This window comes from Choloepus didactylus, chromosome 2, assembly GCF_015220235.1.
Source record: "Choloepus didactylus isolate mChoDid1 chromosome 2, mChoDid1.pri, whole genome shotgun sequence".
NCBI classification, from domain to species: Eukaryota; Metazoa; Chordata; class Mammalia; order Pilosa; family Megalonychidae; genus Choloepus; species Choloepus didactylus.
In genome coordinates this window covers 130820697-130844952 of record NC_051308.1, presented here as the reverse complement: position 1 = coordinate 130844952, position 24256 = coordinate 130820697, and the positions used below count along the sequence as shown (strand labels likewise).

At 53.5% G+C, this 24256-nt stretch overlaps 1 protein-coding gene and 1 long non-coding RNA gene across 3 annotated transcripts in view; one reads left to right on the top strand and one right to left on the bottom strand.

Annotated features, from left to right (window-relative positions):
• SLC6A17 (solute carrier family 6 member 17) overlaps positions 1-14008 on the top strand; it is a 43775-nt gene extending 29767 nt beyond the window's left edge. For both annotated transcript variants that reach the window (XM_037826439.1, XM_037826438.1), the window contains exons 7-12: positions 6461-6702; positions 6976-7168; positions 8651-8843; positions 9612-9771; positions 11480-11642; positions 12188-14008. In XM_037826439.1, the coding sequence (XP_037682367.1) occupies positions 6461-6702; positions 6976-7168; positions 8651-8843; positions 9612-9771; positions 11480-11642; positions 12188-12556 (1320 nt within the window). In that variant the 3' untranslated portion in view covers positions 12557-14008. The remainder of the gene's footprint in view (positions 1-6460; positions 6703-6975; positions 7169-8650; positions 8844-9611; positions 9772-11479; positions 11643-12187) is intronic.
• Positions 14009-17541: 3533 nt separating this feature from the next.
• On the bottom strand, positions 17542-24123 carry LOC119526906. The gene is made up of 4 exons (XR_005215284.1): positions 23437-24123; positions 23134-23339; positions 21619-21717; positions 17542-18241 (listed from the first exon to the last, which is right to left on the bottom strand). It is a non-coding gene; the product is annotated as an uncharacterized LOC119526906 (long non-coding RNA).
• Positions 24124-24256: the final 133 nt, after the last annotated feature.

Genomic DNA, 24256 nt, shown 5'->3' with positions numbered 1-24256 from the left:
CCTAGTCCCTTGTGAAGGTGACACTGTTCTCGGGCAGTGGGAACCTGGCGCTCCAGTGCCATCTGGTGTCTCGTGGCCCTGTCTGGCTCTAGCCCTACTCTAGCAGGTGCTGCAGTAGGGCTGAGAAGCAAGGGCGTGGGCTCCTGTAATGCACCAGCTCAGGCAAGGGGTTCAGCCGCTGCTTCTCAATTCAGAAAGCATCTTCATACTGGTGCGTCAAATGCTGTGAAACACCTTGTTCCTCTGCGTGAGGAAGTGACTCAGCCATTGTGCCAAGGAAATGGCAGGGAGCCCTCATGGCTCTGTTTCAGAGCAGGCACCCTGAGGACGAGGACGGTGTGAGTCTTATCTTCAGTGGGGGAAAGCCGATTACTTTTCTCTCTTCTTGCAGTCACGTCTTGATGTCTGAAAGGGACACTGGGCTTCCTGAGGTCTGGCCATGGGTTCATTCTCTTTTGACACTAAGACTGGGAGCTTGTTGAAAGTATACACCATCACCTGAGGAATCCTGGAGAGAGTCCTTTTAAGTATGGAAGGTGTCTGACTCAGTTTACCCCCCGGTCCAACGTAGGGCATCTGTGGTCATTTCCTCCATCACCAAGAGTGCCCCTCCAAGGTGAATGCCCAGGGGCCAGTCACACAGGGTCTTCTCAAAGGCCCATCAAGCTTTGGCACTCTCAGGTGCCTCCCTGGGGTCTTTGTCAATGGCAGGGTTGGATCCATCAATTTGTTTCAAAATAATCGAGGGGAGAATGGGTGGGGACATAGAGGAATCAAGATCGGCCGTGTGTTGACAATTGTTGGATCTGGGTGATGGATACATGGAGGTTCATGACACCACCCTCTCTACTTTGTACATTTTCATAGTATATATTCCATGATTTTTAAAAATGGGAAAGGAACAGGAAATAGATAAAATCTTTAAAAACAGAAAAAAAAGATCCCACAATTTTTGTTTCTATCCCAAATCCCTGCATATAAGCAACCCTGCCCTGTCCTCTGAGAACTCCCACAAGCCACAGGGCCAGCCAGCTGGATTGTGCAGTTTGCAGTCGTGGTGTCCTCCCGGGGTAGGGGCTTCCATCTGTGAAATTTGGCCTTGAACAGTAACTGGCCCAGGAATTTAGGGTTAGGGAGTGGTGACAATCCTGATGATGGAATGCATTCTGATCTCACAAATGATCTGTGCATTTCGGTAAAAACTGCAGTAATGAGTCACGTAGATGAGAAAGGAAATGATCGTAAAAAGGAAGGAAGGATGTGATGATACTGTGAGCCATTGATTGTATACTTGGGATGGTTTGCATGGTGTGTGAATAAATCTCAATAAAATGACATTAAAGGAAAAAGAAGGAAGGAAGGAAGACAGAGGAGAGAGAAGGGAAGACCAGATCTGCATTAAAACGGTCATGTTTTAGAAAGTAGAAGTTTAAAGCCCTCAGGATCTTGTCCTAGGAGACCACATTTTAGCCCACAAAGGCTAGTGCAATTTCACAGGTCCTTCCCATTCAGCTCACAACATCGAAGACACAGGTCAGCCTTTGTCTGTCTGTCTGTCTCGCTCCCCACTCTTCCCTGTGTTCATGCAAAGATGAACAGAGGTGGGACCCATAATGCAGGTATTGACGAGAGCTGTGAGAGCCCAAAGGACAACCCATAATGCAGGTATTGACGAGAGCTGTGAGACAACCCATAATGCAGGTATTGACAAGAGCTGTGAGAGCCCAAAGAGGAAGTAACTAGCTAGCTTTGCCAGAAGCAGTCAGGGAAATCTTCAAAGAGGAGGTGATGTTTGTGCTGGGTTTTTTCTTCAGAAAGTGAGTAGGAGGAAGGGAATTCCAGAAGAGGGAACAGCTTGGGCAAAGGCCAGGGGTATGAAAGACCAGTGTGCTTTAGAAGAGTAGTAAGTTCACTACATTTGGAATATTTGGAACATAAAGAAGTGGGAAAAAAATTGGAATCACTCATGAAGGACCTCGTAGGCCACTAAAGGAATTGATTTTTTTTTTCCAAAAAAATACCATTAGAGACTTTTCAGCATGTAAGGGGCATGACCAGAGCTGTGTCCTTCTCAGCCTGCCCTCTCTACCATGTCTCTCTTTCCTAGTTGGACCTCACCAAATTGCCAAGAGCCCACCCATGAGGTCTGGGTTTCTAGCCTGAGGGAAGTGCCCTGCTTCCTGCTGATTAGTAGAACTATCAAAATAGACATTTTTGAATACCAGTGAATGGTGAGTGCCAGCATGCCTTCCAGGCATAAGTAATGCCTCTGCCCATTTCTGGAGCCTTCTGTGATGATCATTTAACCCACCTCCCATCCCCATCCCCATTCCCATCCCCCATTGAGGAATTACTAAAGACCTCTTCCAGTGGGACTGTAATTATTTTCTTTTGTTTTCTTTAAACTCCAAATTTCTATTAGGAGCACACACAGGTCTGTGTTTCCTTATCCACGATGCCAAAATCCAAATAGCTTGGAAAAACAAGTTTCTTGTTTATTTTCCCCCAAAACTCACTTGGCTGCAAAATGACCTGAACAGATGTGGGGCTATTTATAGTCTTTATTGATTCACTTGATGTGAATATTCATACATTCTGCTGTAGAAATACTAATGTGTTTGATTACAAGGTGCTGCCCCAGACCCCACTAGGGGTGTTATATAATTATGTGGCTTATGCACCATATTACCTTCCTAAAATAAAAATTTCTAGACAGTCCTGATTTCCAGAACCCATCTGGCCCCAGGGCTTCTAGATAAGGAAATGTGGGCCTGTTTTACTTTTGTAAAGCAGATAACGTTTCATCTTGGTTTTAAAAACCAGGCCTCCACCTGGTGCAAACTCAGTGAGCCCTCCACGGTGCCAGACAAGCCTACGCTGTTTCTCCAGTCATGTTGCACTCCTGTGCTCCACCATGATCATTTCATAAACCTTTTGCACCAGTCTGAACCCCCTGACCTCCCCTCCCAGCACATCTAACTCCTAGCAGACAACTTCACCTCCTGCTTTGCGGAGAAAACACCAAGATATAAACTCTCCCAGACTACAGAAAGCAATGCACACACCTGCCTGTAGCTGCCCCATCCTGGCCTCCTCCTCCTCCTCTTTCAAATGAGGAGCCCAGGGGTCTCCTGTGGAGGAAATCCCCCTTCCCCCGCCTCTATAGCCTGGCTCTCCATCAGCTTTTAAATATGGTCAAGTCACTCCATCAAAACCCAAAACAAGACAACCAATTATAAAAGGAACGCTTCATTGTCTTCAGGCCTTCTCCTGCTGCCACCCCGGCCTCTCCTGTTCCAGGACTGGCTTCTCCAGGGGGTTGTTTGTCTCCACTGTCTCCACTTCCTCCTCTCTGCTCCTCTCCTCGCTTCCCTCCCACCTGGCTTCTGGCCCCTTCACTCCCCTAAACAACTCCTTGCTGCTAATTCCCTCCAGTGGCATCTTCCACTAGGCATTTGCATGCTCCTTCTTCCCCACAGGTTCTCGGTCCCTGGGCTCTGAGACCCAGCCCTCTCTTGGTTTTCCTCCTGCTCCACTGCTACTCCTTCCTTGCTCCCTCCTAGGGTCCTCACCCCCTTCCCTACATTAAACCTCAGAGATCTTGACTTCCCGGGCTCTTGCCTCTCCTCACTCCACACCCACAGCCCCAGCTTCAGTTTCTCCCAACCCAGGCTACTATCAAACTACAGTTCTAGCTCAGCTCTCTGCTCTGAACTCCAAGCGCATTTATCCAATCTGCCTACTTGACATCTCTTAAATTTGTTAAAAGCACATTAAACTCAACGTTTCTAGAATAAAAAGTCTCAGTCTTCCCTGCCCCAAACCCCTCCCCCAAACCTGCTCCCCTTCCACCATTTCCATTTCCAGCCACTCAGGTGGGCAGGCCAGAAACACGGTGGTCACCTTGGCACCCCCTCTCTGGCCCCTCCCATTGCTACATCATGAGGTCATCTTGATTTTCCCTGCTAAAGTCTCTCCATCTGTACCAACCCAACCCTAAGCAAATCCACCATCGTCTCCCACTTGGATCCCAAAAGAGCTTCCTAGTAGGTCTACTGCATCCACTCTGTTTCTTTTGGGAATTTACATCTGTATGCTTCCCCCTTTTTCAAACCCCTTAGTGGTCTCCTTGTTTTTTCTTAGGATCAAGACCAGGATCCTTGAAAACTCTGCGATCTGCCTCCTCTGACTCTCCCAGCCTCCCCTGTGCCCTTTCTGCCTGGTCCTCACTTTTTGTCCATCCTGGCCTGTTTCCACTTTCCTCTACTCACCATCCTCTGTGCCACCTCGGGGCCTCTGTGTACACTGTTCCCTCTGCCTGACATACTTTTCCCTCCCCTCAACCTGGCTTTCATCATCTTTCAGGTGTCAGTTCAAGAATCCCTTCCTCTGAGAAGCCTTGCTGGGCCTCCTGACTGGGTCAGAACCCCATTCCAGGCTCTCAGCATTGGGTGTCTTCCTTTCCTGATCACATTTGCAGTTTATCTTCTGTTTGTGGGATCATTTGACCAGGGTCCATCTCTCCAGCCATGGGAGCTGGGGCCTTGCCTGCTTCTGCTCCCCATTGTATCTCCACCACTTGGCACTGGGCTCAGCCCACAGCAGGTGCTCAGTGTTTGATGGTGAGTGGGGGCACGTGATGACTGCACAGGGGCTGTAACACATCACAGCTCCTGCGCGCACCGAGGGGTAGAGTCAGTGCGGAGGGGATTACCTTCTCATGGATACCAAGGGGCTCTTAGCTCTTTAAGAGTCTGGGATCTGGACTTTCCAGATGGACCAAAGATAGTGTTACCTGTTTGGCGGGGTGGGGTGGGGAGGGGAGCTTAGCCTTCCCTGGACCCTGGAGCACACATATTCACTAACCAGGCATTCAATTGGACTTTTCATTTGTGCATATCTATTTGTGGCACCCCCTCCTCCTGTCCTTCCATCTCTCTCTCTCTCTCTGGAACCTAAAGGCTATCGCATCACACCCTCTTCTTCCTCCTTAGCAGGGGGGTGCCTTCCCCCAGTCCCTCTGCTCCCCCAGCCCTCCTTGTTTGCCCACACCTCCTCAGCTGCTGGGGTGACTCCAGTTGCTAATACATGTCTAGGAAGCTGCTGAACTGGTAGGCAGGTGGGCCTCTCTCCTGGGTTTTAGGGCTATAAAATATTAGCAGATTCTCTAACTCGCTCCTTGCCTCTCTCATCTGTCTGGAGTGCGGTCACTTGGGTCCACCTCAGCAGCAGAGACCCGGAGGGAAAGTGCTGTGAAGAGGAGAGTGACCAGGCCAGCTGAGCCAGGAGATGGTGTGAGGAGGGCACCCCGGCCCAGCCTCGGAAGATCTGCTTTTTAGTGTGACTCTTCTTCCCCTAGTGACTAGCTTTGTTACTCTGAGCAAGTCATTTTACCTTTGGGTTCTCAATTTTTGTTTTCAAAACGTGGAACCCTGTCTGTCTCTCAGAACCCTGCCCCGCCTAGGTCAGCTGCAGTTTGTCAGGGTTAAATGCCTACTATGTGTCAAGCATTGCTTGTGGCTGCACACAAGCAGCAGTCCTGGGAGGGAGATTCTACCATTACTCCCATATTTCAGATGGAAAAACCGAGGCATGGTCACTTGCCCAAGGCTTCCCAGCTGTTAACAAATGGGAATTGGGATTTAGAGCTGGGTCTGTCTGACTCAAAAGTTCCGTGTTTGGTCCAAGCCTTGGTTCCTGCCTCAAGGAAGAAACAGTAAAAGGGAAATGGATGTGGGAACACTGTGGAGATTGCCCCGTGCCGTCCACATGCCGTTGTGGTTCAGGCTGCCTTCAGGGCCGAGGGCAGATGCAGCATTTGGCAGGGTCTGCCCCTCTCCGGGAAGTATCTGGGGTGGGAAGGTTTTCTGAGTCCTGGAAGATGTGGATCCATATGGATGAATGTTGGGCCTTTTTTTTTTTTCCTTCTTTTTTTCCCTGGGAAATGGAAGATTTGGTAGGCAGGAGAAAGATGCTGATATCTTTTTTCATGGTTTGAGGTGAGACATCAGTGTTCTCAGTTCTCTTGTACTGTTGTGCAGGCTGTACACTGTACGACTACAGGAATCACTAATCACACTATGGTCTAAGCGAGTGGCACCCCCGAGAGTTGTGTATTACACAACCATATGTGATGGCCCTGCTGACATTCCTTAGAATGTAATAGCTCCGTGGTAAGGCAATGATAGCAGTTAAAACTAACTGAGAACTTACTATGTAAGCACTTAGCATTTATGTTATCTTCCTTGGGACTCACAGCAATCCTCTGAAGTCGATACTCTTGTCATCCAGGTTTTACAGATGGGGAAATTGAGGCTCAGGGGGGTTAGGTGAATTGCTCAAGGTACCACTAGGTGCTGCTGAGGCTGAGGAAAGGGAGTGTGGAGGGAACCCCACGCACACAGAGAAAACGCTCACCTCTGGGTCTCGTTTCTTCCCTTTGCCCCGGCCCTCCACACAGCTGGACAAGATGCTGGACCCCCAGGTGTGGCGGGAGGCAGCCACGCAGGTCTTCTTTGCCCTGGGGCTGGGCTTCGGCGGCGTCATCGCCTTCTCCAGCTACAACAAGCAGGACAACAACTGCCACTTCGATGCCGCCCTCGTGTCCTTCATCAACTTCTTCACCTCGGTGCTGGCCACGCTCGTGGTGTTTGCCGTGCTGGGCTTCAAGGCCAACATCATGAATGAGAAGTGTGTGGTCGAGTAGGTGGCGTCTTTCCTCCAGTCCTTCCTTGTGTCCCCAGGAGCAGGCAGGTGGGCGGGGGGTGGAAGAGGTCCCCCCGCACCCTGGATTGTGGAGCAGAGATCAGAGGAACCCTCTCTTTTCCCCAGCCCTGGACCTCAGGGACAGGTTTCCAAGATGTCTCTGTTGATGGCCACTTGAGGTTCTGGGGGTCTGGGAGGAGCCTCTAGGATCTCACCCCTCACCACACCACCGACCTCTTACCCGATCCTTCCCTGCCCCTCATGCTGCAGGAATGCCGAGAAGATTCTGGGGTATCTCAACACCAATGTCCTGAGCCGGGACCTCATCCCACCCCATGTCAACTTCTCCCACCTGACCACCAAGGATTACACAGAGATGTACAATGTCATCAAGACCGTGAAGGAGGGTCATTTCTCAGCCCTAGGCCTCAATCCCTGCCTTCTGGAGGATGAGCTGGACAAGGTACGACTTGGGGGGGCTGGCAGAGAGGCAGCCATGGAAGTGCAGAACCCAAAGGCAGGCCATGGGGGCTGGGGCTTAAAAGCCAGCCTTAGGAAACTGACGGGGAGTCACTCACTTACCTAGTAAAGCCCCTGACCTTAGGTAGGCTTGTGTCTAGATGAGGCAAGCAGGCAGGTACCCAAGATATCACCAGTAGCTGTCAGGGAGGACTTTGACCCTGACGAATGGGTTTCCTGTGTGTGGTCCCTGCCATACGTGGTGGACTTGGAACAGCGCCTCGGACATGGGGAACGTAGAAGTGGTGTTTAAATTAGCGTTTGCCATTGATGCTCAGGCCCAAGTTTGAACACTTTCCTTCTCTTCCCATTTGCTCAGTTTGTAACTTTCAAATGACTGTTCCGATGGAAAGGGTGACAACAAGTGAGCTCCCCGGCAGGAGCCTCAGCCTGGCATGGGCAGGGCTAGTGCCCCTCAGCCTGGGCCAAGCTCACCCTTCTTTGTGGGGCCAGTGGGTACTGCTTTCCCTGAGCTCTTACCTCCACATTAGCTGTCCCCCTCCATCTGACCAGCACAGACCTGATGCTGAGGGAGCTGGACCCATGACCCCTTCCCATGTGGTCAGGAAGAAAAGGACCCACTTTGGGTCCTGGTTTCTCCCAGGGTCCTGGCAGCATAAGGGACCTCCCGTTTCTATTCTGATGGGTGTGGCCCGGTGCCCTGAATAGAACTGGGATTGCAGCAGTTTTTTCATGCAGTGCCACCTCCCTAGCATCCAGGTGGCAAGAATCACCGCCCTCCCAGCTGGGGGAGGCACTCCCTCCCCGTCACCAGGCATTACAGGACAGTGCATGAGTGATGTTCTCCAGCGGTGCAGGCTCAGTTGCCCCTTGAGCAAGGGCCCATGCAGTAAAGAGGTGGTTCTGGAATCCCCTGGGGGCTTTATAGACCTTGACAGCCAGGCTTCGCCCCAGACCAGATGAGTCATTGCCTCTGGGGTGAACCCCAGGCCCGGGTGCTTGTAAGGGCCACCCCGTGGTCCACTGGGCAGCCCCGGCTGAGACCACAGCTTTACGGTTCGGAAGTTCAGAGCTGGGAGCTGGCGGGAGCCGTTGGGGAAGGCTCCTTTAGAGGAGGAGGGTCTTGCCCGGGCGTGCTTCTAACCGTGAGCCTCTGCGTCGGGGTCACCTGGGGTCCTTGTGAAAACTGTCGATTCCAGGTCCACAGGTGAACCACTGAACTGCTGTTTTGACTCTTCCCTTAGGGGATTCTGGGGCTTAAGAGGCGGCCTTGGGAAACTGATGGGGAGTCATTCATTTACCTAATAGGTGAGGAGCTAATAGGTGGAGTGGGGATCCCTATGAAAGAGGGAATGGTCACTCCTAAAGCTCCAGAGGGGAGAGAGAAGGAAGCAGGGGGTCCCTTGGGTTGGGTGGGGTTGGGGGGCCGGCCCTGACTGCACCCCCTCTCCGCCCCCACCCGCAGTCCGTGCAGGGCACAGGCCTGGCCTTCATCGCCTTCACCGAGGCCATGACGCACTTCCCCGCCTCGCCCTTCTGGTCTGTCATGTTCTTCCTGATGCTCATCAACCTGGGCCTGGGCAGCATGATCGGGACCATGGCGGGCATCACCACGCCCATCATCGACACCTTCAAGGTGCCCAAGGAGATGTTCACAGGTAACTCCACCCCACGGCCCCACCCGGCCAGCCGTCAGGTTCTGGCTCTGACTTCAGAGAGATGGGGTGCTGGTGGAGTCATCTGTGCCTCCATATCCAGCAGGCTCCAGCCCTGCCCCACCCCGGGACCCAGCCGGGGGCTTGGCTCTGCCACCCGGAAAAGAGTGCTCATGAGCCGGAAAGAGAAGTGGTTGTTTGGAGGAGAGAAGAGATGGGCCTCTCTCTTGGGTTCATTTGCCCCTTTCCCCAAAGGCCTAAACGTCTTCTTGGGCAGTGTCCCTCAGCACCGGCCTTGCATGCTGTCTCATCTCCATCACTCCCTGTCCTGGGGTATATCCACAATCCCCTCCACCACCACCAACTCCCTGCCCCTGCTGAGTTGCTCTGGGCTCCATACAGGGCTACCTCTCACCTACATCTCCAGAACAGAGTATCTCGCTATTCTCAGGTGGGGAAACTGAGGTGGAGGAAAAGACTCATGGGACAATCAGGTTAATCATTTAAATCAAATGCCATCAGTCAAATGGACTCCCCACTATGAACCAACCAGGTGCTAGGCCAGGGGCAGTGGGCATGGGAGGAAAAATGAGCGATGATGCCTTTGTCAAGGTGCTCACCGTCTAGTAACGTGGGAGCCAAGAGTCCCAGTGTCTGGAACCCTCGTCCAGGGCTGGGGCCTGCTGGAGGGTGGGGTGTGATGGGAAGACCCCCCCGGGCCCCACCCACCCTGCACCTTTGCCCCCACACTGGCCTCCCGGCTCTCTGTAGTGGGCTGCTGTGTCTTTGCATTCTTCGTGGGGCTGTTGTTCGTCCAGCGCTCCGGAAACTACTTTGTCACCATGTTTGATGACTACTCGGCCACCCTGCCACTCACGGTCATCGTAATCCTCGAGAACATCGCCGTGGCCTGGATCTATGGGACCAAGAAGTAAGGGGCATCAGGGGCAAGGGGCAGTGGAGAGCGAGAGGGGTCTGTCCCTCCATGATTCCCCGGAGCATCCTGTGTTTCCAGGGTTGCTTGTGCGTGGTGCAGATCATAGAGCCAGAATGTCAGAGCTGAAATGTCCTTTTACTCAGTGAGGGAAACTGAGGCTCAGTGAGGACACGACCTGCCTGAGGTCACACAGCCAGGAGCAGTGAGAGGCAGAGGCAGGCTGAGATACCGGGCCTCCTGGGGTCAGATTCAGGGTCCTGGTATGACCTGAGACTGCCTTTGAGACTGCAGTCCCTTTCCTGGGCAATGGCTCGGCTTCAGAATTCTGTTCAGTCTGTTAAGTCCTTTGTGGTTCCGTAAGAGATCCTGCCCTCACAGAGCTTGTAGACTTTGGCTGCCTGAAACACAACTTTAAGGTGCTCTAGATAGGGGACAACCAGATTAATCTGATGAAGTGTGGCTGCAGCCCTAAGATTGGGGTTGGGCAAAGGGAGAGGACTTGGCACTAAGAACCAGTTGGGTCTAATGGCCTGGGCCTGAGGCAGGCCCACTGTCACTGCTGTTCCTCATTTCAGAACAAATCAGTGTCCCAGGAAGCCCCAGCCCTAGGTCCCTCCTACTCATCCCTGGCTGTGGCCGTGCTGTTCTTGTCCTCAGCAACCCCCCGAGGCCTCCACTACCCCACTCAGTGTGGCGCACACACACACCCACGCACACACACCCACGCCTGGACCTGGTGTTAGAATTGGCACTCTCTCCCAGGGGCCCTGCTACGGCCGTCTGCCTCCTAGGAGGGTGCAGGAGGGGACAGGGAGTGATAAGAAAGGGCACATCCTGTTTCCTCCTCCCCCGTGGGCCAGGAAGGGAAGACGCTGCTAGAAGGGGCTCTCACTCCTTTTTGTGCCAGTGCTTTTGGCAGTCCGGTGAAGCCCCCGTCCCCCTTCTCTGAATACTATTTTTAAATGAATAAAATATCTAGGCTAATATAGGAAACTAATTATATTGAAAAAGAGCAGAACTACTGTCTAAATAATGTAATGTACATGTGCTTTATTTTTAAAGCATTGAATTTCAATATTTAGCAGTGGACGTATAATTTTTAAGTAGTGATGAGCATAAAGGATGTTTCTAGGTATCTCCAACCACTGTTATGTGATGTGAAAATACGTGTATTTAATCTAGTGGTGACAAAGTCACAGGTACTGTTAACACTACTGTGGTTTGTTGTTTGCATTCATAATAGGAAGAAATACTAGATTTCAGTTAGAGATTGGCAAAGTGAAAAAAGAAAATAATTAATGCTATTCAAGTGCACAGACTGCCCGCCTCCGAGAACTCCACCCGCAGACTGTGTGGTTAAAAACCCCTGAGCTGAGCAAGGCAGGCTTAGGACACTAGACAAGCGCAGTTCCCCCTCTCCCCAGCAGAGGGCGTCCGGCTCCATGGCCTCATTGGCGCTGGGCCAGCGTGAGTGGGGCTGGGCTCCCAGGGAATGCTGAAGCCCTTTCGGTCCTGTCCAGGGCGTGTCCCAGCAGCTGCATCCTATCCCTGGGTGGGGTGGAACAGAGAAGGGTAGAGGACAACATCAGAGCCCAGAAGGGAGGGTGGCTGCAGGACTGCAGGCTCCCTGGAGCAGGTGGCTGGGAGGGGAGTGGGAGGTGCAGTGGGGGCGCCAACGCGGGGCCTGTGCTGCGCCTGGCAGGTTCATGCAGGAGCTGACTGAGATGCTGGGCTTCCGGCCCTACCGCTTCTATTTCTACATGTGGAAGTTCGTGTCTCCCCTGTGCATGGCCGTGCTCACCACAGCCAGCATCATCCAGCTGGGGGTCACGCCTCCTGGCTACAGCGCTTGGATCAAGGAGGAGGTGAGAGGTGCCCCCCCCCCCCCAGCAAACCCCAGGGACATTTACGTCTCTACAAACCTTTAATGCAACAGGCAATAGGGATAAACCTTTGGAAGGCAGCTGTCAGGCTCTAGGAGCTGCCAGGGGCTTCACACACCTAACATGTATTCTTTACTAGAACCCAAAGATAGGGGAAGGCATTATTCCTATAGCATAAATGGGGAAACTGAGGCTCAGAAAGGTTAACACACTTGCCCAGTCTTTCTATCCCTTATTCTCTCTCCTTGTCTGGGGGATGCAATTACTTATCCATTTTACAGGTGTAGAAACTGAGACCCAGACAGGCTCAGGCTCCTGACCAGCATGACCGGCTAACTCAAGTAGCCATCCTGGATGGCTCTCATCTCTGCTGGTGCCTGGCCAGGGTGGCGGATGGGGAGGGAGGAGGAAGGCAACAGGCGAGGGCAGGAAGAGGCTGTCCTGGAGGTCCTGGGAAGGTGAGGGCTGTCACAGTGTCCAGCAGCAGCCCTCACCCCCACCCCACCCCGCCTCCCACCCACCCCCAGGCTGCCGAGCGCTACCTGTATTTCCCCAACTGGGCCATGGCCATCCTCATCACCCTCATTGCCGTGGCCATCCTGCCCATCCCCGTGGTCTTTGTCCTGCGGCACTTCCACCTGCTCTCCGATGGCTCCAACACCCTCTCCGTGTCCTACAAGAAGGGCCGCATGATGAAGGACATCTCCAACCTGGAGGAGAACGACGAGACCCGCTTCATCCTCAGCAAGGTGCCCAGCGAGGCGCCCTCCCCCATGCCCACTCACCGCTCCTACCTGGGGCCTGGCAGCACGTCGCCCCTGGAGACCAACAGCAACCCCAATGGACGCTACGGGAGTGGCTACCTCCTGGCCAGCACCCCTGAGTCAGAGCTGTGACTACTGTCCCACCCTGCCCGCTCTGCCCCCAGGCCCGACCTGACCACTAGTCCCGGCCTGGCCTCTCTCTCCACAGTGGCCCCCAGGCCTTCTGCCCAAGGAGAGAGGGTCTGTCCTGCCACAGCCCCCAACCCAGTGCCAGCTGACTTCTGCTCCCTAGACCTGAGTAGGGGCTGGGAGTGGCTCTGCCCTCCAGTCCAGCCCCTGACCCACCTAACCTTCTGAGATCCTCTCACCAAATTCTAGCCAAATAACCAGAACAATCCAGAAGTCCTGAATCCCAGCGCAGGGAAGATTCCAAGTGGCCACTTAAGGGTCACTCCACTCTCCTGCTCTTCCCGAAACCTGCCACCTGCAGTTCTGAGGGCTTGGGCCTCTCCCTGTCCTGCCAGGTGCTGGTGTCCTGAGAGCAGAGCTCACCATCCTGCCAAGCCCTTACAGGGCTGCTCCTGGGCCAGAAGGCTGCCTGATTTAAGGCTGGAGGTGGGGATGGGGGTGCCAGGACTCAGGCTTGGACTCAGTTTGTGTGGGTGGATGGAACTTTCTGTTTTGAGCATGAACCTTGCCAACCATTGGGGTGGGAGCGAGGCTGTCCTCAGCCCCAGGATCCGGGGTGGAATCTGCAGTGCTCTGGCCCCTGCCTGGGGTAGGTGGGGTGTGCTCCTGCATCCTGGCCTGGGAGGGCAGGGTCTGGGCGCAGACCCCTTCCCGATCTCAATTACAGCTTAGCTGTAACCTCCCACCCCCCGGTCCCCAGCCAGCCTGGAGCCTAGGACGGTGGTTTCCTTGAGAGAGAATGGGACAGCGCAAGGAGAGATTTCCAGAGCACAATTATATTGGTCACAGCACAATTTAGATGGTTTGGAGCACAATCGTGAAGCACACTCCCTTTCCCTTCACCTGGGGCCAGACTTTCTCTTTAGTGGCAGCTTCTCCCCTGTAACAGGGGTCCCTGGAATTCAGGGGCTCACACCCAGGAAGCCTTGAGCCTGGGAGAAAGACAGATAACTTCACTGCCCTTTTGGGCTGCCACCACTCTCCCTGTCACACAAGCCCAGGCACTCAGTATGCTCACCATGTGCAGACACCTTGGAATTCTCGCCCAAGCCCCCCAGGTCCTTGGTGGGAGTCCCCACTGGCAGTGCTGTGGACAGCAGAGGCTGCTGAGGGGGAAGGCCCAGCCCCTGTCCTGAGGCTCAGCCCTCCCAGGAGGGTGCAGCCCTCAGGCAGCAACCCTACCTGCTCTGACCTTCAGGGCCTGTCCTGGAAGGAGGACTGCCCTTAGAGAGCAGGCTCAGAGGATGCAGAGCCTAACTGGAGAATAAATGTCTGCTGAGTGACCGGATGGATGGATGGATGGATGGAAGTGTGGATGGATGGAAAGATGGATGGAATGGGGGATGAATGGATGGACGGAAGGGTGGGTGGACAGGCAGTGGACAGACAGATGGAAGGATGGATGGATGGAAGGAAAGAAGGATGGATGGAAGGAATGGTGGATGGATATATGGAAGGAAGGAAGGATGAAGGAAGGAAGGAGGGAGGGAGGGAAGGAAGGGTGGATGAATGGATAAATGGATGGATGGATGGGTGGATGAATGGATGGAGGACTGGCTGAGACAGCAAACCTCTCCATCCATGAGAGCCATGTGCAGGGCAGGACCCTGGAGGGTCCCGAGTCACTGTTGGTGCCTGTAGCTCTGACTGCTCTCAGCAACTGGAGGGACAGGACAGGCCCAGGGTCCCCTCCTTCACCCTTTGGTCCTCCCCCCATCTCCACCCTTATCCAGCTCCTCTTCTGTCCTCCCCCCTCCCCCCGCCATCTCCCTTACTCACCTCTTCCCCACACCTTCCCATCTTTCCTAGCCCTCCCAGCCTGCCTGTCCTTCCTGGGTGTTTGGGTGTAGAGGAATATTCACATTTCCCCAGAGAGATGAGCCTTTGGGGGCACAACCTCAGGCCCCCTCACCTGGCAACACCTCCCGCCTGGCCCCATGCCGAGTCCCAAGCAGAATTAGCAACAGGGAAAGCAAGGCCCCAGGAGAGACACTCTACTATATATACTCTTCTATATATTCTATTTCTATTGTATATTCAATCTGTACATGTGGGTGTAAATGCTGTTAAATGACAAACCCAATATTATATCGTGGCTGGTGGACTATTTTCATCCTCAGTGCTGTACAGATCTATTTTCATTGTATATTTGATATATTTTTAATTTTGTAGCGTGCGGCTGGGCCAGCCCCAGCCCTCCAGCCTGCGGGAGGGGGCTGAGCTGGGGCCGCCTGCTTGATTTCCGTGGGCTCAGCAGTGCTCGTAGCCTCTTGCTGTCGGCCGTGCCCCGTCCCGGCTGTGTCATTGCCGTGTGTTAGACGTAGGGCCCAGAGCTCGGTGTGTGTGCGTGTGTGTGTGTGCGTATGGTGGGTGTGGGCATGTGCAGGGTGCTGATCTGTGATTCCCAGTGTTCACCTCATCCCTGAAGACCACTCTGCCCTCCACCTGCCTCTCCCTCCTGCTCTCCACTGCATTACGCTCGGCCTCAGAGTGGGGTCCTTCAGGAAGCCCCCTGCCGTGGGGAAAGGAGTGTGTTTCTCACCGGTGACTCATCACCTTCATGCTACTGGGCTTGCCAGAAACAGGGAAGGAGGGCCCTTGGGGTTAAAAAAAAAAATCCCCCAAATCTCTTTTCCCATCAACCCCTCGCTGTTCCCACTGGAGGCACAAGCTCTTCATCTGCAGGAAAAGGAATGGGTTTCTTAAGATGGTGAGACCCCGAGAGGGCAGCTTGCAGTGCCTCTGCCCCTGCTTTGTCCTCGAGATAGTCCTGACTGTCCAGAAAGTAGCAGCTGCCCCCTCTACTCTGCTGCAGACACTCCTCAGGGGAGCTGGGAGTCGGGCGAGGCCAGAGGGTTTCAGGGGCACGTGGGGCCACCTGATGAGGTGAAATGCAGCTCCAGATTCCCCAGGGAGCAGGAGGTGGCCAGAGAGGGGCCGGTCCCCAAGTCCCTGCACAGGGTCCCCATCCCCGCTGGCCTCAGAACTGTAGGTGCAGCACCAACTGGGAGACAGAGTGGACTCCATGGCTGTGAGTCACTGGGGTGGGGGCTGGGCGGGGGTATGAGTGAAAGAGTCCCCTTGACCCCTGCCCTTGCCCTCCCTGCAGCACCAATCACCAGCTTCTAGCTCAGGGAGCCTTCTGCCCTCTCCACTGAGGCAACCTGAAGCCCAAGGCCCAGACGCGTGTTGGAGGTGGGGTGGACAGGTGGGCACGCAATTGGGTGCCAGTGAGGATGCTTCTGCCCTCCAGCAATAAATCTGCAGGGGATGCTGCTTTCCTAGGGCCTGGAGAAGGCCTCCTGGGTCACCTGCCTTCCGTAGGGAGTGAGACGGGGGCCTGGAAGCAGCTTGGTCCTGGGCCCCTCACAGTCCTGCAGTATTACAGGGCACAGGGCTGCCCTTCGCCCTTCTTCATAGGCACGCCCCCTCCCCCTGCCCAGCAGAGCACATCCTACTGTGGGAAAGAGAAGAGAAACTGGTTGGGATGAACCCCAACTCCCTGAGCATCCCCAGTTCCTTCCACCAGGCCCTGAAACATGGGGTTCTGCTGCCCCTTCTCACCCAAGGCCCTGCTTTGTACAGACCCATGCGCACGCACCAAGCAGTCACTTTGAGTTCTGGCACAAGCTCGGCCAGTTCGAGGCTGTGTGTCCCATGGCTGGTGAGAGCCTGGGGTCAGGATCACTCAGCCCAGGGGAGGGGACGTGGCACTGTCACCCCTCCGAGCCCCTCCTTCCTCTCTATTCTCCCCAACCATGGTGTAAAATAAAGTGTCTGTTCTTACCAGTGCCCTCTTGCTTTTCTTACCTGCCCCTGGGATTGGGGGGTGGGGGTGGGGGTGGGGAGCCAGAGAGCCTGAGGGAAGCTTTGGGGTAAGAGTCAGAGAGGGCTGCTGTGGGAGTTGTGGGTGCTGGTGGAATGCGTGAGGAGTGAGGGGAGGGTGCGCGGGAACGTGCATTAATATTCCTAAGAATTATCCCAGGGATTAGCAACGTACACGCCTCTAGTGGGCCTTCCTGAGTTCCACGTCCTCCACGCATCTACTATGTGGTCTTTGCAACAATTCTCTGAGAGAGAGACTTTGCTGTCCACATCCAGGTGAGGAAAGTGAGGCTCAGACTGATGTGAGGATGCAGAGTCCTCTTCCAGAACCCTGCAGGGGAAAATCCCACCTGGCCTTCTTGCAGGGAAGAGGTCTACCTCTCAGCTCTGCTAAAGTGCGGGGCTTTGAGGCCCATCTCAAGGAAGGGCATGCTTGGGGGCTGGGAATGAAGAGGGGGCAGCAGGGGACTGGGAGTGCTGGGAGGTGGGTTCATGGGAAGCAGGCCATGCTGTAAGCTCTGAGAAGCTGCCCCTCTCTTAAGGGGAGCTCTCCCTTCTCCAAACTTAAACAGAAGATAAGGATGAAATATAGGATTAGATATAACCTATTTGCTCAAATTTCAATCCCAAGCATTTATTTATTAGGTGGCGGAGTGGGGGTAGTGTAGAGTTGGGGAGTAGGGGTAGAGCTGCTCTTCCTGCCACATCCTCAAGGAGCCCAGACACTGGAAGAGGCGAGAAGTCCTGCTTCCCACCCCATCCAGTATGAAATGATGCAGCTTGATCTCCAACACACACACACATAGCCAAGGTTCTCAAAGGAACCTTCCATTTTCATCTCCCGCCAGAGAGGAAAGTGTTGTTCCAAGAACAGCCACCAGATGGCAGGAAAACCTTTCTCTCCAGATACCAGCGTGTTTCCCCTCCTCTCCCACAACATCACGTATTCCTTTGTGGATTATATTCATTGAACAAACATTTATTAAGCACCCACCGTGGACAGGCTCCATGCCAGCTATGGGAACAGAAAATAAATAAATCAGCCCCCACAGTCCTGAGTTTTGTGGCTGGAGGAGCCCTGAGCCCTGTCTCCAAGTCTCCCCATCTCAGTCAGAATAATGTCCCAGTGCTAGAGACATCGCTCCTTATAAATTCATTCACTCCATTAGTAGAAGGTAGTGTTTCTGGTTGGAGTGCCAACCCTCCTGCAGGAGGGGCATGCAGACCCACGAGAGGGCAGTATAGCAAGGGGCTGGGTCCAGGGATCTCTGGGGTCAGACTTCCCAAGTTCAAATGCCAGCTCCACCTTGTGCTTCCTAGGAGTCCCTCTGAGCTTAAATTTCCTAGTCTGTGAAGCAGAAGTAATGAATGGATTGCAGGAGATAATACGTGTTGCTCCAGTCATCTATTGCTGCATATCAAATTACCACCAAATTTAGCAGCTTAGAACAACCATTTTATTATATTTCAGGGTTCTGTGGGTGAGGAATTCAGGCAGGGCTTCTCTGAACGTCTCTTCTAGTGGCAACTGAGGTCACTCAGTAACAGTTGACTGGCAGGTGAGTTTCATTCACGTCATTCAAATGTCTGGCCCCTGAGTGGGGCTGGCTGGAAGGCTGGGCTCAGCTGGACTGTCACTCAAGAGTGTCCACAACTGGTCTCTCCAGCACAGTTGATCTTTGGATGGCCAGACTTCTCACACGACAGCTCAGAGTGTCCAGAAAGATTGTCCCAAGAGACAGAGGTGGAAGCTGAAATGGCACAGTCTCACTACCACCGTATTCTATGGGTCACGGCGCCGGCCTAGAATGTAGGGGAGGGTGCAGAGATCCTACTTGTCAATGGGAGAGGTGTCAAAGAATTTGTGACTACCCAGGTAATGGGCTACCCCACAGTGTTGGGGATCTATTGTCAGTCATTGGCACCCAAATGGAAACTGCTTTCTCCTGAGGGCACATCCAGCCAACAGACACAGAACTGGGACACAGAACAGGTGAGTTCTTCTGGGGAGGTAAGCGTCTAACTTTGTGCCCTGGGTTAAGGGAGCAGACAGGGAGGGAGAGGAGAAGGGCAAGTGGGAGAACAAGAGAGAGCTTCTTCTACCTCATGTTTGCCCAGGGCAGGCCCATGGCTCTGTCATAAACGGGACAACCTTGGGCAAGTCCCTCAACCCTCCAAACCTCCATTTTCTAATCTGTAAAAGGGCAATGGCAATCGATTCTCTTCCTTACAGAGTTTTTGTGGAGAATAAACAAACTCCATCTGGAATATATGTTGGAAAACAGTACAGAATGCATTTCATGCTGGAATGCAATAGGCACCCATTAATTATTAGATTCCTTTCTTCTTGCAACCCTGGGTGAGGCTATGGAGTCTGCCTCATTCTGGGGTCCCCATCACCAGTGCAATGAGGCTGTCTCCCAGATGGTTTTGGCCTAAAACCCTGAAAAACCCAAGGAAGGAGGAAAGAGAAGGCACTGTTTGCAGAGAAGCGGGGACCCAGAGCCGGGGGGCTGGGGTGAGCTCACTGATTCCGTACATTGTCCCGTTCCTCCAACAAACACCCACATCTGATGCAAACCTTTATCCAGCTTCAGCCACAGGGGCTTGGGCCAGAGCTGAAGGACCCCACAGACTGCAGTGATGTGGTGGTTCAAAAACAGGACCTGTGATTCTTTAACACTCTCCCATGAAGAAGCTGAGTATATGCCCCTCCCTGTGAATCTGGGTGGGCAAGTACCTCCTTTGACCAATCGACTCTGGTGGAAGTGATGCTATATGGCTTCTGAGGCTAGATTAGAAAAGACCATGCCACTTCCGTCGGTGTTCTTGGGATCCTGGTTTGGAGGGAAACCAGCTGCCATGTAAGAAATGCAACTATCCTGAGCCTGCCATGTAGGTGCTTCGTTTGACAGCTTCAGCCAAGCTCCTGGCTGCCAGCCAGCGCCACCTGCTGGCCATATGAACGTGCCATCTTGAACGTTGAGCTCAGCTGAGCTTTGGGGGACAGCAGCCCCAGGTGACATCTGAGTGCAGCTGCATGAGAGACCCTAATAAAGAACTATCCGGATGAGTCCTTCCTAACTTCTGACCCACAAAATCAGCAAACTCAACTGAGCAAACTGAAATGGCAGTTGTATTTTTACCCCACTAAATTTGGGGGGTAAGTTATTTCACAGCAATAGTAACCAGAATACATACCTTAGTGATTTGCTGGCCCAATCTCCTCATAAAACAGATGGGGAAACTGTGGCATTGAAAGGTGAAGAGACCCACTCAGAATTCTCTCAACCAAGCAATGGTAGAATGGGGCCAAAGCCTAGTTTGACTCCCAGTCCAGTGCTCCCTCTACCACACAGCAAGGTATTGATCGGAAGGGCTCCAACCCTTTCCTATCCTTACCCTACCTACTTCATTAATTCTATACATCAAGCATGAATTGCATCTTCTGTGTGCCTCGGATAGTGCTAAGCACTGGGAACAGGCCAAGAAGAAACAGACAGGTGTCCCTGCCTTGCAGAGGTAGGCACAATCTGATTTGGAATGACCCACCCACTGGCAAACCCAGTGGGTGACAGGCAAACTGCCGGGTGCTTAACTGACACAGTCTTAGTTAAGAAGAAACCTGGGAGATGGGCAGCAGGCTGTATCTGTTACTCGCCTGCAAACAAACCATTATTAAGATTATGCCAGGCAAGCACCAGCTGCTGAATAGAAAGATGCAGTGGCAGTCCACCCTCTGGCTGCCAGGGTCAGAACTGGCCAGGCCCTGGGCTTCTCCTTGCTGCCCAGGGCTGACCTGAGCACAGATGGCTCCCTGGGCTTCACAGACAACAAAGAGGAGCCAGAGTTTGGACTGCCTCTCCTGACAGCTGCTTCCTTCCCCTCTCCCCAGGACACTGGTGGAGGGGACCGGACCTCTCAGGACTAATCAACTACCCTAATGGAATGAGCCAGTTTGACTGGAATTTAGCCCAGGTGGAGGAGTCTGTACTTTTCTAGATGGAGAAATGCCGAGTGCCAAGGTGTCTTGCCAACTGGGCTCAGAGCTACCATGTGGGGTGTGGGGTGGGGGCGGGCTCTCTGGACCTAGGCTGGGTCCCAGCCTTGTCCAACAAGGGTTCTGGGTCCACTCAGTTGGCCCTGTGATTCCCAGGAAGACTTTTCCATGTGAGGAGGCCACGTGGGCCCCCACATCATTCCCTGCCCTTGTTCTAACCCCCGAGTTCACTGCTGCTTCTTAGACTTGAAATCCCTCAAGGGGAATGTGCCTTTGAGCTGGCACCCAGGTCCCTTTCAGCCCCATCGCTGACTTCAAGTCCTGGTTTAGGAGACCCTGAGTCCTGGCCTGGCCCAAGCTTATGGCCTGTGCCCTTCTGGTTCCTTACCCCAAAATCTGGGCCAGCAAAGGTCATCCTGGGAACTGTCAAGAGCCTCAAATATACCTTTCTCTGGGGTTTTCACAGCAACCCCATCCGTGCCTTCAGCCCATGGGCAGAGCCACTCCAGTCAACCTCCACAAGACCTGTCTCCCTAAGGGCTCTCCGCTGAGCCTGAGGTCTCCCCAGATCCCTCCTGGAACAGCTCTGGGTGTGTAATTTGGAGCCTGCTAGTCTCTGCAGGCTGCATGGAGTTGGGTGTGAGGGGCAAGACAAAATGAACTGATAAACCAGAGGCTTTCAGCCTTCACTGGCCCTCCTTCCTCTCTGCCCTCCCTGAGGGGAAAGGCATTGTCACCCCCCCCACCCCAATGATGATCTGATAAAGCAATTCAATTAACGGGGCTGGGGGGAAGCAGAGCATTCTGGGAAAAGATGCTAGCTCCTTGATTTGGACCTGAAGGAGGAGGGGCCGGTCCCTGGCAGGAGCTGGAATGCCAAAAGGGGGAGGCTTGAGTATCCATGGATGGGACCTTGCTTTGGCAGCCACAATCCTAGGCTGGATGGGACTTGTCACCCAAGGCTGAGCCCAGCACAAAGCCCCCATTGGAGTTTGGGGGAGGGGGTGGTAAATGACTGATTTCAAGCTCTATGATCTCCTCGCTGCCAGGATCAACTTGAGTTCTCAGATAGCAAGGGCCTCATTCAGGGGGCTCTAGTAAGGCTACAGGGACTTGACAACTCCCAGCAGCGTCACTCTGGGATCAAATATTACCATCTCTTCCTACTCTTTTGCCTCACCCTTATTCCTCGTGAGGGAAAGCCATACGGCTGACATCTTGGTGTGACGTGGCTCCCAGACAGATGCTCTTCCTTGACATCCAGAAGAAACTGGGGCATCTAGGGATGGAGGATGGAGAAAAGGGGATCATGGGGGAAAGAAGCTTGGGGAATTAGGAATTTCCAACTGTGGTTGCCTCATGGTCTTGCTGAAACCTGTCAGTTATCAAGATCTTGGAGGAACGGAGAAGGGAGAGAGCAGGCAGAGTCCCAAGATGGAGTGTTAGGCTGGGGGAGACATCTGAGATCCTAGAATTGACAGGAAGCTCAAAATCAGTTGCTATCCCAGGCCCCTTTCTTCTCCCCTAACACATCCCAGAGTTGAGGGTGAGGGCTGGAGCCAGGGTCTCCTAGCACCACAGGGGGCAGCACACATACACCCAGGACAGGCCATCACAAAGCCTGCTGGGCAGGGGGCTCTCCTCTCCTTGCTGAGTTCTGTGCTTTGGGGAAATATCCTGACTTCATACACAGAGAACTGATGAGGACAAGCCCTGTGATGCCAACAGAAGCACATCGACCCCCACCCCCACCCCCAGAAAATTCCAGAAAGGCTCAAGTAACAGTTAGCCCGGAGCTCAAAAATAAAACCTACAGCAAGTAGCGAGGACTTCTCTGGAGGCCTCTGGCCTGAGGCTGAGCTCCCTCTCCAGGACCAGATCAGTGTGCTGAGCCAGGGGTCCTCTCACCCAGCTGCCTCTCCAAAACTGTGCCCTTTGCTCTTCCTGGGTGCCCTCACTCCCACCCACCCAGCTTTCTCAGCTCCCTTCCAGGCCTCCTTCTCTCCTGGGAACTTAACCCCCACACATCTCTCCAGATGTTTATCACTTTCCTCCACATACACAGTAGAATGGAAGTTCCATGAGATCAGAGGTTTATTTGGGGGGAGGGGTGTCTGTTTTATTTGCTGATACGTTTCCAGTCCCTGGAACAGCTTCTGGCACATAATAGGCACTCAGGAAATATTTATCAAAGGAATAAATGAATCAAGTGCAGATGCTGTGAAGTTTTTTTTCTCCTCTCTCACCCCACTGCCATCAACCCCTCCCCCTTCTCTCCCAGTTTAAGGAATGGCTGAATTCCTGCCAACCAGAGGAATGGAAAAAAGGTAACTCCCAAAGGAGTTTGCCAGGGCAAAGCCCAAATAATACTTTAAAGGTATTCATTACAGTCAATTCTTTAATATCCTCTCTGTGATTCTTCCTTCCTCCCTGCAGCTTCTTGCCAGTTCTGGGCCCTCTCTGCCCAGTCACATTTGGGATATTTCTTTTTTTGCTGCAGCAAACTCAAAGCCAGCTAAACTCTGAAATGCAGACATCAGGTCTGAGGGGTGGGGGGACTGGCACAAAGCAAGTGCCGGCAAACATGTGCTTCAGCTGGGGGATGATCCCCACCTCCCCTGCATTTTAGTAAGGATCATCCAGGATTCGTTGTCATTTTGATTTTCTGACCTCATTATTGATGACTTTTACTTACATGAATCCCTTTCAGTTGCACTGGGCTTTTAACCTTTCCTCACAGCACATGCAGTCCCTTCTCTTGTTTTCCCCAGTATACCTAGGTACCGCCTGATCTGGAAAGTGATGGTGCACAGGTGTCCAGGGCAGGTGTGTTAACCACCTTGCATGTGTGCCTTAAAATTCTCCTTACATCATCCAGACTGTCATGGAAGCTGCCTGAAGCTGTTTAAAAAAGAAAAAGAAGGCTTCATTTAAAGATGTAAAAGAGGTCTGGATTTAAAAACAAATAACAAATAAACACAAATGAATCTGGAAATACCTCTTGGAATAGAGCCAGAGAAGTCCAGTTGGTGCCTAATTTTTTTTGGATATGGCAGTTTCTCAATCACTTAGCAAACAGGTTCTCAGAGGCCGGCACTGTGGGAGCCATCAAGATGAAAAAGCGCAGTGCCGGCTCAGGGTGAGAGAGGGAGACTGAGACACAGGCAAAGTCAAATTGCAATGAGAAAAATAACGGCAAAACCAGGAAAGGGTAACAGGGCAGGTCACGGGCACCTCCTATGTGCCCCCCAGGGCAGCGATGAGCAAGGGTCTTTAACAGAGTGATCTTTCTGGGTCACCTCCTCCATCCCTACTCCCACAGACAATTTTCGTTGAACAGAGCCAGGACTCCGGTTTCCTTCCACGCAGACGAGGAGCCGCTTCTCTGCAAGGCCGTCCGGTCCTGTGTTCCATCGCGAAGCCTCGGTGAAAGTGCAGAATGGCGGCGGGGTGTTCGCGAGGCCCCGACATCGTGTCTGGAGCAGGAGAGGGCAGTCTCAGCCTCCTCTTTGCGACACCGTCTCCCCACTCTCTTCCCTGGCCTCCAGTCAGCCGCAGTGAAACAGCAACAATGTGACCAGCTTGACTGGGAGGGGGCGATAAGCGCAGTAAGGAGGGGCGGCCGGAGGAGAAACCCGGGTTAGAGGTCAGGGGTCGGGAGCGCCTCGGTGTCACCCCGGCTGCAGTGGGAGGAGCTGCGGGCTCGGGGAAGGCGGGAGGCGGGAGGCGGGAGGCGGGAGGCGGGCGGCGAGCTGCGAGGCGCGGGAGGGGATGTGGCGGAGGCGCGCAGGGGCGGCGCGCTGCGCTGGGCGCTGGCG